We start from the raw sequence: 14,289 nt of genomic DNA, 5'->3' as shown, positions 1-14,289 counted from the left end.
CTAGAATCAGAGGGTAAAATAGAAATTGAAAGAATCCACTAATCACCTCCTGAAAGAGATCCCAAAATGAAAACTCCCAGGAATATGATAGCCAAATTGCAGAGCTCCCAGGCCAAGGAAAGAATATTGCAATCGACCAGAAAGAAACAATTCAAGTATTATAGAGCCACAGTCAGAATAACACAAGATTGAGCAGCTTCTACATTAAAGGACTGGAGGGCTTAGAATATGATGCTCAAGAGGGCAAAAGAAGAATCACCTACCCAGCAAAACTAAGTATAATCCTTCAGAGGGAAAAATGGACATTGAAGGACTTTCAAGCATTCTTGATGAGAAGACTAGAGCTAAATAGAAAATCTGACTTTCAAATACAAGACTCAAAAGAAACATAAAAAGGTAAATAGGAAAAGGAAGTCATAAGTGACTTAAGGTTAAACTGTTCACATGCTACATGGGAAGATGATACTTGTAACTCATAAAAACTTCCTCAATATTAGTGCAGTTATGAGTATATACAGACAGAGGGCACAGGTGTGAGTTGAATATGAAGGAATGATATCTAAAAAAATAAAATTAAAGGGTGAGAAAGAGGAATGTATTGGGAGAAAGGGAAAGAGAAAAGTAGAATGGGGTAGATTATCTCACATAAAAGAAGCAAGAAAAAGTTTTTATAGTGGGGGGAATGAATGAACTTTCATCAGAATTGGCTCAAAGAGGGAATAACAAACACCCTCAACTGGGTATAGAAATCTATCTTACCCCACAGGAAAGTAAGAGGGGAAAAAGATTGGGGAAGGGGGATGATAAAAGGGAGGGCAGATTGGGGCAGGCAGTAGTCAGAAGTAGAACACTTTTGAGGAGGGACAGTGTGAAAGAAAAGAAAAAATAGAATAAATGTGGTGGAGGTAGGCAAATAGGATGGAGGGAAATAACATTTAGCAATCATAACAGTAAAAAACAATTGAAGCAAGCTTCTCTGATAAAGGACTCATTTCTCAAAGACATAGAGAACTGAGTCAAATTTATAAAAATAGGAGCCATTCCCTAATTGATAAATGATCAAGATATATAAACAGTTTTCAGATAAAGCAACCAAAGCTATCTACAGCCATATGAAAAGGTGCTCTAAATCACTATTGATTGGAGGAATGCAAACTGAGCAGGTCTGAGGTACTACCTCATACCTATTAGATTGGCTAACAGTACAGAAAAGGAGAATGACAAACGTTGGAGGGGATGTGGGAAAAATGAAACATTAATGCATTGTTGGTGGAGTGGTAAACTGATTCATCCATTCTTCAGAGCAATCTGAAACTATGCCCAAAGAGCTACAAAACCTTTGACCTAACAGTGCTACTACTAGGTCTGTATCCAAAAGAGATAAAAAACAAAAGGGAAATGGACTCATATGTACAGAAATATTTACAGCAGCTCTCTTCTGGTGGTAGGGGGTTGGAAATTGGGAGGATGTCTATCAGTTGGGGAATGGATGAACAAACTGCGCTGTGTGATTGTGATGGAATACTATTGTGCTATAAGAAATGATGAGCAGAATGCTCTGAGAAAAACCTGTAAAGATTTACATGAGCTTATGCAAAGTGAAATGTACTATGTACAAAGTAACAATAATATTGTAAGATGATCATCTGTGAATGGCTCAGCTATTCTTAGCGATATAATGATCCAAAACAACTCTAAAGGACTTATGATGAAAAATGTTAGCCAATCCCAGACAAAGAACTGACGGTATCTGAATACAGACTGAAGTATACTTTTTTGCTTTATTTTTCTTGAGTTTTTTTTGTCTATGTTTTCTTTCACAACATGACTAATATGGAAATGTTTTGCATGACTACACACGTATAACCTATATTGAATTGCTTGCCTTCTCAATGAGGGGGGTTGGGAGGGAGGAAGGCAGAGAATTTGGAACTCAAAGTTTTAAAAACAAATGTTAAAAACTGTTTTTACATGTAACTAGAGAAAAATAAAATACTAAATAAATTTTTTAAAAAAGAATTTTATAATGAATTCTTTTCACTATGAAGAAAAGGTAATTGAGAAAATATCAGTAACTATTTATTCTCATCCTGCCAAGCAGCAACCACTGATCCACCTTCCACTTCTAACCTGGTTCCCAGGAGCCATTCCCTAATTGATAAATGATCAAGATATATAAACAGTTTTTCCAGATTTCCCACGTTAGCCCCAGACCATCACACTGAGCCCCAGCAGGCCAGCTTTCTATCACATTGCTGCACTCACACCCTCACAATGCCCACTTCTTACTCAGTGAGTAGTAATCAGATTCCTGGAAAGGGTATATCAACTGATGCCCTATGACTGGACTAAAACACTCCTCCTTGGCCCTCTATGTGTTTTCTTATACTGTAAGAATATAAACTCCTTAAAGATAGGGAATGTCCTGGGTTTGTTTTTTTTTTTAATTTGTATTGCCAGTGCTTAGCGTGCCTGACACTTAGTAAGCACTTAAATGCTTTTTCATTCATTCATGAATACCCACATGCCTATTTTCTCATCTCTACAAAATCTCTGTGAGAAGAATATATACATGTATCAAGGACATTCCTGAAGGAAATATAGGAAGAAAATTGACAAGCTTTTACAAACAGCATTCTATAACAGACCATATCTTTACATTCACAAAATTGACTTAAAGGAGCAAAGAACAGAAAATCCCATAGCACTGTTTGATGACTACAAAAGAAATCTGATTTGGTAGAACAAAATACTATCTTAAAGACTCTTCCAACAAGGTATGTCCCATGCTGTTTCAATTCACAGAACACTGAAGAACCTTCTAAATGAAATTAAAATCCATGCCAAGAGTTCAGCATAACCAACCACAGAGGAAAAATCAAGTGGATGAAGACTGCCTACTGTCTAGTTTACAATCTGCAGCTGGATGGATAGCTTGTCATCCATCAGTATACATACATCAGACAGACACTGCAGATGAACAACGAATGGGACCTAGAACTGAATAGGAGGTATAGAGAGAGGACCTAATTAGTGTTTTAAATGAGCCTAAGCTCTCCTCTAAAATAACCTATCTTAAAAAAAAACCAACCATATTCTTAACACAAACATTTTTATGGTGATGATAGCATCATCATATGTAGCTATGAATTGTAAAAATACCATTATCTCCAAGGAATAAATTGCAAGCCATCCAACAGGCAACAGAAGATTCATGGTAGGCATAAATAGGCTGCATCAACTCACCTAAGATGAAATGCATGCAGGCATGCATGCAAAAAAAAAAAGAAAAAAGAAAAGCAAATGAAAAGATATCATTATAGACTGTACAAGAAATCAAATTGGAGATGAAAGGTACCTCCCATTATGTTAACAACAAGTAGTCAAACGAAAATATGGTCAACGAAAAATAAATCTGCAAACCTGGGAATTATAACATTATGAAAGAAAAAGGAATCAAGTTGCTCAAATAATATAAGCAAGGGACAATAGACATCCCTCATGCCACACTGGTGCCTATGTAATGTTAAGATACTTCGAAGACTCTTGCAAGGCACACTGTATAAATCTCCTAAGGAAGATTTCTAGGAGGACATGGACAAAAGTTGCACAGGATAAGAAAGTATTATGGTTTGTGATTTGCACCTTTAGAAGGAGTACCTATACTGATGAGACCACAGTTCCCTTCGAGGAGTATCATCAATATAGGGCCAAGTGGGGAATTAGAGTCCATTTTGTCCAACACCCTCATTTTATGGATGAGGACATGAGGTACAAGAGGGTAAATGATCTGTTTAAGGTGAAGAAGGTAGTGTCAGGGGTGGGCAGTGAACCCAGGGCCTGTCTCCAGAGCCAGGGCTCTTTCTACTGTACCACGGAATGTTTCACTTGGAGAAAAGGAGCATTTGGTGCTGGAGGTAGAAGGGAGAACATAAAAACAACCTTCAGATATGTATCTAGAGGAAAGACTGGATTCTGTGTAGCAGAGAATATGAACGAGTGAGTGGAAGCTACAGACAGGCAGGCAGCCTGGTTCAACATGGAGGAATAATGTTCTGGAAATTAGGAATTAATGGGCAATGTAACCTTGTGATGCAGTAAGTTCCTTGTTGCAACAAGTGTTCCAAGTAAAGCATAAACTGGCCGGATATGCTATCCAGATCACTGGCTTCCACAGTCCCTTCCAACTCCTGGCTTCCAAGATTCTAGTACATCTCTAAAGGACTAAGGATCACATGTTGCTGTGGACTCTGAGGTCATGGAAGTGCCTACCCTGCCTTGCCCCAGACCACCTAGGCTCCAAGGCCCTGCTCCTCACCTGTAGGGTCTTTGAACACCACACTGGCATCTACTGTACTTCGGCTCAGGGACTTGATCATCACCGCCATGGTGGGTACTTTGTTCCTGGGAAGCTGTTTCAGGGCAGCCTATTTAAAAGTAGCAGAAGAGATCATGGGAGGCTTCTGGTGAGGTGGGATATATGGGGAGCAGAAATCTACTGGTTAGAGGTGCCATTTATGCCAACCCAAGTGAAATCACTTTCTGTCCTAAGGATAACCTAGAAGGAGCACTCAATTCTGCCTCTCCACACTGCCTGGAGGCTGTGGAGGCTTCTGCTTGTTTTCTATCTTCTTTCAATATTTACATATTTATTCTATTAGAAGGCACCTTAACACCGCAATACATGATGACACATATAAGTGGACTACCAAACGTACCCTATACAAAGCAAGGTACTTTGCTAGCACCACCCCTGAAAAGCAACCTGCTCCTAATGTCCCACTGAACCCACTCTGGGGCCTACAGATATCCCAGAGATGGGCAACAACTAGGCCCTTCCTGGTCAAGGATATATATGGGGGGACGGAGCCATTGGTTCAGGGATGGGTTTGGGGAAAGCAGAGAGATGCCTTTCCCACCATGGGGGAAGAAGGGGTGAGATGAAACAGCCGTCCTCTTACCTTCCGCAATACCATGACGATACTGTATGTGTGGAGGAAGCAGGAAGGGTCTTGGTCATCTAGTCCCAGTTCAGCTTTCATAGTCAGCCAGGGGCCATGCTCAAAATCTTCCTCTGGGGACTGGGAACTGGGTACCTCCTGGAGCAAGGGTAGGAAGTGGAACCTGGGTGAATGAGTTTCCATCCCACTAAAGTTTCTTTGGCTTAGAAATGGGTGGCAGAAATGGGAGATCTCTTTCCTGGACAAAACACGATCTCCATCTCTTCCTATTCATGCAAAAGTTTAGAGATGAAGTACTTTCACTAACAGTTCAAGAAAATGCTGTGAGATCCTCTTAGAGGGTCTTGATTTTAGAAAAGCAAAGTTTTTAAATCTTTGGTGTAGATCTGCCCAGAAGAAGCTTTGGGTACAACAGGGATTCAGCTCCCAAAGACATTTATCAGCTGAAAACTGAAATGACACATGCTCCTTTTCTTACCTAGCTCTACTCTCAGCGTCCATCCCTCTAGCTTTAGCTCTATAAGGCTGAGTAAGGTCCCAAACCATCTCATGAATGCGTTGAGCTTAGATTATTATTTACTATGACAGATGAAAAATAGAGAGCTCATGCCATTGAATGATGATACACAGTTCTGATTTGGGTAAAGGGATAATAGTCACTGAGCAAGTTACCTCTTTCTGGAACTTAGCTAGTGCACCATGAGTTGGAATCTGTGGAGTTGAAATCATGATCTCCTCCAGATTTTTTCCACTGTGCTAAAAGGAAGGAGAATGCAGTTTGAATGAGAACAAACTTAGCAGCTGTTATTTACTAGTACAGCTTTGCGTCTGGGTTACATAATGTGTTCAGGGAAACTATAAGGACAATTAACACATTACATTTTTCCACGTCTCAGGAGCCTCACTAACAGGCTTAAAAAAATATGCCTCTGGGGGTCTTTGGAGGAACATGAAGAAGTTCCAACTGGCCCAGAGGGTTAAAGAGGCTACTCGTTAGGGCCAGCTAACCTATAGACCCTCCCCCACCAGAACAGAATAGTACTACAGCTTCCCATTCTTCAGGCCAGCTGGTTATCCTTAAAATTAAAGATGTTCCCCTAGTGTGGTCCAGGACAAAAAAGAAGCCACTAGCTCCCAATTAAACATTTCAGTGGACTATAGCCTTAAATTCCTTTTCGAATCCACTCCCACTCTCACCCCCATCAGCAAGTGAGGTCTACTCAGACATTCCTCACAATGCAAGGTAACTGAAGAGTTGGTCAATGTTGTTTGGGAATCAAATTCTCCTAGCAGGGGTCTCTGCTGCCCCTAGGTCAGCCCACAGCATATTCACTGACCCAGGATCCTAAACCTGGTGTGACTGTCAAGTCCTTACAGATATAACTCCCTTCTTCCTTACTGCTAACTTGTATCTTGTACTGTAACTTGTAACTCTTCTGCTAGGAAGATCAAGAGAATGGCAGCATTTTTCTACCTCCTTTTGTCCCTTTGCATTGGAAGCACCATTTTTGTCCCTTTCTTTTTCTCCAGTGGGAGGGATGCTACTTCTTGACCAATCAGATCAAATGTTGCCAAGACATGTTGTTGCAGAACCTCTCTATCCTCTTAAACTTCTTGAAAATTCCAGTCTGTTTCCTGAATATCACTTACCTGTTGAGGCAAAATGCCAGCTGGTCCAGGAAAGCGGCGGGTTTTAGCCCGAGTGGGCATATGGGCAGGCATCCCAGGTGTACGACTGGTAGCAGTAACCAGCTGTACAAGGTGATTTGTGACTATAGGGGTCTGAAGAATCCCTGAGGCCGCCAGGGAAGAAGAGGGGGTGGGTGGGGTAAAGACAAGAGGCTCAGCAGAAGAGAGCCGAGCTCGGGACTCTAAGGGTCTCTGGACAGAGCTAGCCACTGGGAAAATGGAAGAGTTTGGGTTGGGAACTTGCCCCAGAACTCTAGGTTTCCCACTTTCCCAGGAATGTGGAGATCGGAATGGCTGAGGCATTACAGGACTATTTTGAGAACTGTACTGAGCATGACATTTAGCAGTTTGGAGAGGCTGAGGCACATGGAGATGACTGCCCCTAGGACCAGCTTGCCAGGGGGTGAGTTGACTGGGAGTTTGTAAGCCAGATGGGAAAGTAAGGCTGCTGGAAGCTCCAGGTTTCATAATGAGCTGTGGGGTCCCATGGTGGGTGATAGAGCCTAAGAGTAGGGGCTCAGCCAGTCTGGTGACTACTGACCCTTGGCAACAAGATTCTCCCAGCTCTGTCATTCGGGGCCTTTTGACTTGCACAGGGTCTTCCTTCTGCCTAGGAAACAGGCTTTTCACAGGCCCACTTGAATCTCCCTGCCTCAGCTCCACATATGATAGCCTACTGAACTCATCCTTTTTACTTATCACAGTGGTACCAGCCAGTGGGTATTGGTTCACAAGAGAGAAAGGTATATGAGGTTCTGTGGTTACTCCTTCTGGAGTCACTCTGCCTGGAGCTCTACCTCCCCCAGCTAAGCTGGGAGAAGGGGACAGCCTTAGGAATGTTGATGCCTTAGAAAGAGAATCTCCTCCTACCCTGGGCATGCTAGGGGAAGGGAGTCTGAGACCCTGGGCTGACAAGCTTGAAGCCCCTGAAGGAAGAGTGCAGCTGGAAGTCATCTGCCCAGATGTCAATGCCTGTTTGGCAGCTTTGGGCTCGGAACACATAGGTTGCAGGCATCCTGGATTTACAGAGAACGAACTGGAGAACTTGTTTTCAGTGTCCACTACAGCTGACAAGAAATCCTGCCAATAAGACCAGAGGAATCAGGTTTTAGCATCTAGGACAATTGGCAAAATTAAAAAGATAAGTCTTCTTTCACGAATTCTTCTAGATACATGTACTAATAGAGACAGAAAAGAAGATATAAGAAAGTAAGTGTTCTTACCTCCTCTCACTTTGACCTTTGAGGCCTAATCCTATACCATCCTGGACTGAATTTTATGCTCTTTTCAATGCATGATGTTAATATGGAAAGAGTAACAACTGATTTGGATGGAAATCTCAATGAAATTTAACAATCACTGAACTGAGTCAACGTAGCCTGAAACAAGGGGCCACATGGTTTCATAGCAATCTAGTCCTTATCCAAGAATCTCAAAGTACCTTAGAAATGTCATCTTATTATCGTTGTTATTGGGAAGCAACTAGGGGACTAAAAGAACAAGGGCCCAGAAGTGAATGTCCAAGGCCATAGAGCATTCCCATCGACAAAGCTGGGAACAGATCTCTGGTTCCCAGTTCCCTCCTCATGGTCTATCCTCCTACTGACAATGTGGACCTCACCAGCTTCACACAAGTACATACAGTCCTGGGCAACTTTGGAAAAGTCCTATATCCACCAAAATGTAGAAAAGTTAGCTACTTTTTCTAGCAGGTTAAATCAAGTGAAGCTCCTAGCTGGTAAACAAGGCAAAGCTGGCACTTTCAAGCTCAAAAGATCTGTTCCCTAGAATCAATCAGAACCGCTGACTTTAATCAGCAGGAATCTGGCTAGGAGGTCCAGAAGAGGATGTTCTTCTGCCTTGCCTGTCATCACAACAGTCGGTAAACCCCAGAAGGGATTAGGTTAGGGGTTAGAACTAACAATCATAAAAGAACAACTATTATCATGCCCAATGTTTATGGATCCCCTGCCTTCCAAGGCATGAGGTCATTTACGGGGGTTGGGGGAAAGACTATCTTCCCATTTTCATGGATGCAGAAACATGAATCCTCAAACATAGACTCCACTTCCCCCCAATCCAATCTTGAGGCCATAGGGCCGTTCCCAATTTGCAACTGGAAGATTCTGCTGTCACCTGGCAAGACTAAAAAGGGGTTATTTCAACAGTCTTTTTTTTTTAGCCTGTGATCACACTTCTCCAAAGCTGAGAGACAAGTCAAGAGCAAACCTTCTGTTCAAGAAAACCTGACAATTCTGAATTTCATAGTTGAGAAAACAAGAGACTTGGAGTTCCCATACCATGAAGCAACCCAAAGACATCAGTTTTGAAGGAGCTGACCTAAGTACCCAATAAATGCTTACTGACTGACCGAATGAAATAAGCCCCTACTGTCTCTGTGACTCCATTTCCACCTCCTCAAAGAGGAGAATCATATAAACTTTTAGCGTAGCCTAGTGAGTAGGGTGTGATTTTACATAGTTTTCCTCATACAAAAGCTATCATGGTGCCATGCGAAATTATGCACAAAACCATTTTGATGATGATGAAGGGGGGAGGGAAGCATATATTACATTTAGGACTATGAGGACAACAGTTGATGCATGAGACCATTGTCCATTCCTTGAAGAAAGAGAATATTTATATTAGCAGAATATGGGTCATGACTGAAGCAGCCTAGTATATCAGACAGAGGCCTGGTTTTGGAGTTAGAAGAGTCCAGTCTGATATATCCTGGCTGTGTGTATATACTAGCACAGTGCCTGGCACCTAGTAAATGCTCAATAAATGCCTGTTACTCTGTTGTATGACCTTGGACAAGTCACTTAACCTCTGAGTGCCTCATGAAGCTCTAATTTATAGCTGAATTGTTGGCCTGGATTGGATATAAGTTTTCACACAAGTTCTCTACAGGGATGAATTCACAGTTCAGTACCAAGAAAATGAAGATGAAAATGGTTAAATGTCTTGGCCTCAGAATCAAAAGATTTGGATCCCAGTCCTACGCTCTACCTAAATCATTACATGAGTTTAAGAAGGAAGTTAATTTCTCCTGTTTTCACAAGCTCCACTTTTAGAATTTGAAAGCTGGAAGAGTTAGAAATCATATAGTCCATTTACAGATAAAAAAACAGGTCCAGAGAGGTTTAGGTAGTTTGCCCATGATAGGACAGTTATTTAATAGCACAGCCAGGACTAGAAACCAGGTCTTTTGACTTTTTTCTCTCCCCCCCTCCTTTCCTTCTCCTTCTCTCTCTGTTTTCCTCCTCTTTCCCTCCATCTCCCCTTCCTTCCCTCCCTCCCTTTCCGGCCTCTCAAAAAAGACTGGATCTCCCTATCTTGCCCAGGCTGGAAGTACAAAGGCCAGATTCCACTATTGATTAACAAAGGACCTATTCTGTTTCCAACCTGAACAGGTTTGCTCCTTTATTGGCAGCCTGATACCCTCTAATCCCACCCCAATCCCTCCTGGGGGGTTCCTAATATTGATACCAAATTTAGTACAGACATTGGCTTGGCCCACTGCACTTTGGAACTCCAGAGCTCATGAGATTTGTGGTAGAAATCATATCATGCTGCCTTTCAAAATGCTTATATCCCCTTAAATCCCCTATCTCAAGTATATCATAAGGATATTCTTAAATGAAATGTCATTCTTAAATTTAAAGTAGTAAACCACCTTCTGAGGGGCTTTTTTTCCAAGACACATAACTATGTGTTTAGCTTTTTCTCCATTTTCCAGTCTCTCAAAGCCTGAGAAAAATCTACCAAAAAAGTCAACCGAAGGGACTGGAGTCAGGTGGATATGTTCTAGGCCAAGATGTTTACAGCCTAAGTGAGAACATCTCTCATCTCAGATCACAAATGCTTCCTCACCTCATCTTCAAATTCATCTTCCACAGCAAATAGGTTCTGCAAACTACAAGCCTGAAAGGAAAATAAAGTGATTGGGGGAAGTGGGGCAGGGTAGAGGGAGAGAAGAAGTTTGTGAGTGAGAAAGTTACTATTTACAAGTACATTCTGTCCTCATCCTTTCTGTTCCCACTTCTAATGACCTAACAAAACTGTCAGGACTATGGTATTTAAAAAAAAAATTTTGTTGTTTTGTTTTTTGCTGGAACTTTAGGAGGAAGGGGAACATCAGAGAAGGGCAGGAGGCAGGATTTTTTCCAAGACTCAGAAGCCTTCCTCCCCATGATATAGTTTACCCTGCATCATTTTGCCAGAGGTTGCAAAGGGGAGGTTATTGAACCGGGTTCGGGTCACCCCAAAGTCAAAGCTGTGAACAAGAGTCATTTTTACTGCAGTATTCCTCAGGCCAGGCCTCAGAGTCAGCATAAAAAGGGATGGGGGGTGAGGGGAGTGGGGAATCAGTACAGGAATTGAGTCTCAGCCTTGGGGCTCAGGAAATACCCACTTTCCAAGGCTCTAGCAACCACAGCCCTCTCTGGGGCCAGAGGAGATTGAAATGTAAGGCTTTCCCCCTAGGCCTTTAATTCATGTTTATCGGATGGAACTGAAATAGATTTACATAATCTGGGGTACTGAAGAGAGTATCTTTCTCTCTACGCAAGGTCAAAGTGCCTGAGTCTGGAGAAAGGAAGTGTCCTAGCCCCGAGGTGGACTGGGGTGGGGGGGAACTCCCCACAGGAAACATCAAAGGGCGTGGCTCAGGTGTGCGAGCGGGGGCAGGGGGGGAGGGAGGGAGGAGGAGGCTCCCCCCCCGCCCCCCCCCCCCCCGGCAGCACCAGCTCCTCTGGGAGCGGGACCAAGGAGGGGAGCGCCTCGAACGCGCCAGGAGGGCTGGGGGAGGGGCGGGAAGGCCGCGCGCCAGTTAATTTACCACGTGGGATGGGGGAGGGAGGAGGAAAGATGAAAGACCCGGCGGCCATTAGGGATTACCGTGGCGACGGCTGGTGGGCTCCCTTTCATCCTCCGCCATGGACTCGAGCTCGGGCCTAGGCCCGGGCCCGTCGCGGCGGGTGACGGGAACAGGTAGGCCCGGGCTCCGGGCAAAACAGTCTGGCTAAAGCCGGAGCTCCTACGGCTGCAGTGAAGGGCTCCCGGACCGGGAATCTGAAGCTAGCGGGCAGCTGGAGAAGCGCAATTCCTGAGGCCTGGATTCGAAACGGCCGCCACTCGCCTATGTCACCGACGTCTTAAAGGAGAGGCTGGGAAGCGGAGGGAGGAGGGAGAGTTCTGATTTCTCACTGGAGGACGCAAACCCTTCCCCCTCCTTCACTACCTTAAAGGCAAAGCCGAGCGCTCTCCGCTGCCCCCTAGCGGCTCCTTCTAGAGAGACTGCGTGCTCCTGGGTCCTAGATTTAGGGGGAAGGGGAATTTAGAGATGAGCAAGTCGTACTCCCATTTTAACAGAGGAGGACACTAAGGTCGAGAGAGGGGGAAGGAACTTGTTCAAGTTCACTTAAGTGGTAAGTTAGCAAAATCGGGTTCCAAGGCACCAGAGAGGTTCCTGACCCTGAGTCCACCCCAGTCCCAGCCCGGACTTTGTCTCTGAGGCTGGGCATGGATCTTTCTTCTGCACGTGGGCGCTACTTAGATCCTCTTCGCCCTTGCCAGGGCTCCTAAAGCGCTTCGGAGTCCAAACTGGCTCCACGGGTGGCTGAAGAGCCCGAACATCCCCCCCACAAAATGGGTAGCTGAAGAATGGGCACTAGAGGGCGGCCATAACCCAGCCCAGGAGAGAGAACAGGTCAATAGAAAAAAGTGTTCAGGGATAGGAACAGCTCCCCAGTATCTGCAGGAGTCTCCTCATCAAAAACCCAGTGGAGAAATCAGGACCAAAGTATCCTTTGCTACATAAAAAGCAATAACAGATGGAAAGTTTCTACTTTCCCCGCCCTTTGTTACTTCATTTTATCATCAGAGATCAAGCAGAGAGGCAGCAAAATCTATATACCATGAAAGCTCTTTGGGGAAAAAAATAGTTGAAGATTGCTTAGAAATCTGTGCTGTTCTCCTGTATTTTATAATGGGGATGTCCTGGATCCATTATACAAGAAGTCTGTAGGTTATGGTAGTACCATCTCTGTGGTCCTTCCCAACCAGTTCTGATCACTCCTGACAGAGGACTATATTCTCCTTATCAATCTGGGTGGAATAGTAATAATAATAATAATAATAATAATAGTACTTACATAGTGCTGTTTCATTCCTGTCCCATTCTTTGTGACCCCATTTGGGGTTTTCTTGGCAGAGATACTTGAGTGGTTTGCCGTTTCCTCCTCTAGCTCATTTTACAGATGAGGAAACTAAGGCAAACAGGATGAAATGACTTGCCCAAGGTCACACAGCTAATAAGTGTCTGAATTTGAACTCGGGAAGATGAGTTTTCCTGATTCCAAGCCTGCCGCCCTATCCAATGCACCACCTAGCTGTCCATATACTGTGGTAAGGCTTTACAAACATCTCATTTGATCCTCACAATCCTGGGAGGTGGGTATTTTTATTATTCCCGTTTTACTCAGAGGAAACTGAGGCAAACAGGTGAAGTAACTTGTCCAGGGTGGCACAGTTAGGATGTGTCTGAGGTTGTATTTGAACTCAGGCTTTCCTGACTCCAGGTGTAGCATTCTATCCACTGGGTGGAAGCGAAATTCAGTGGGGAAGGAATTCATAGAAAGGTGCTAGGAATAGAAATCAGTAATCTTGTTACTCTTTGCCCTGCCCCTCCCTCTTTAGTAATTCTAATAGGAATGACTAAATGAAAAGAATTATTAAGTGTTTACTCAGTGCTAAGCTCTAAGCTAAGAGCTCATTTCCCAACCTGGGGGGACAAAAACATTTTTGGGTTTTAGTTCTCTTCTCTCCTCTGGATTTGACTTGGCAATGCTACCTAGTACTAGTCTAGCCACAGAGAGACCTAATTGCCATGAATGTCCTCAGAAGTTGTATTCAGCCGAAGCACCTAGTGGTCAAAGTAGGGCTTACCATTTAACAGCCAGATCAAGATTCCTTTTAAGCTGCAGTTTATATCTCTAGCAATAACACCTCTCCAATCCTTCTCCCTTCCCTCCATTCACATGACCCCTACCAGAGCCAAAACCAGGGCAGAGTGACCAGGACTTTGACCAGGGTGCTTCCATTTCAATTCAGGTTAACACACATTTATTAAGCACCGACTATATGCCAGGCATTGTGTTTAGGTGCTGGAGAAACAAAGAAAAAAACTGAAATAATCTCTACCCAAGAGGCTTACATTCTACATGGAAAAATATGTCCATAAAAGTTAAATATATATACAAAGTCTTTTTTTAGGAGGCAAGGTACTAGCAACTGAGGTGTGGGGGTGAGAATAGGAGAGGCTTCCCATAGGAGATAGCAATTGAACTATGCTTTAAAGGAAACTAAGGATTCTAAGGGGTGGGGTTGAGAAGAGAGTGTATTCTTGGAATGTGCAGAGGCACAATGGGAGATAAAATGGAAGTATGGGAAATAACAAGCAGCATGGACATCTTAGTTGGAACGTTGAGTTCATAAAGGAGAATAATATGTAATAAGCCTGGGAGGTGCCAGATTGATAAGAGCTTTTAAAGTCAAATGGAAGAGTTTGTATTTGATCCTATGGAAAGAGGGAGCTACCAGGGTTTCTTAAACAGGGGAGACATGGCCAGACCTG

General features: G+C 43.5%; 1 protein-coding gene across 3 annotated transcripts in view; it reads right to left on the bottom strand.

Moving 5' to 3' along the window:
* The window catches only part of CUNH17orf53 (chromosome unknown C17orf53 homolog), a 28,863-nt gene extending 16,958 nt beyond the window's left edge, over positions 1-11,905 (bottom strand). Inside the window, exons 1-6 of one of the 3 annotated variants that reach the window (XM_027873409.1) lie at positions 11,553-11,905; positions 10,527-10,577; positions 6,612-7,730; positions 5,634-5,717; positions 4,962-5,099; positions 4,319-4,427 (exon numbers count right to left, since the gene is read on the bottom strand). In XM_027873409.1, the coding sequence (XP_027729210.1) occupies positions 4,319-4,427; positions 4,962-5,099; positions 5,634-5,717; positions 6,612-7,730; positions 10,527-10,577; positions 11,553-11,582 (1,531 nt within the window). In that variant the 5' untranslated portion in view covers positions 11,583-11,905. The remainder of the gene's footprint in view (positions 1-4,318; positions 4,428-4,961; positions 5,100-5,633; positions 5,718-6,611; positions 7,731-10,526; positions 10,578-11,552) is intronic. The other 2 variants (XM_027873407.1, XM_027873408.1) reach the window with 2 other exon arrangements.
* Positions 11,906-14,289: the final 2,384 nt, after the last annotated feature.

Source organism: Vombatus ursinus, unplaced genomic scaffold (assembly GCF_900497805.2).
Source record: "Vombatus ursinus unplaced genomic scaffold, bare-nosed wombat genome assembly UNPS02014801.1, whole genome shotgun sequence".
Lineage (NCBI taxonomy): Eukaryota > Metazoa > Chordata > Mammalia > Diprotodontia > Vombatidae > Vombatus > Vombatus ursinus.
This window is presented reverse-complemented; position numbering and strand designations above follow the sequence as displayed.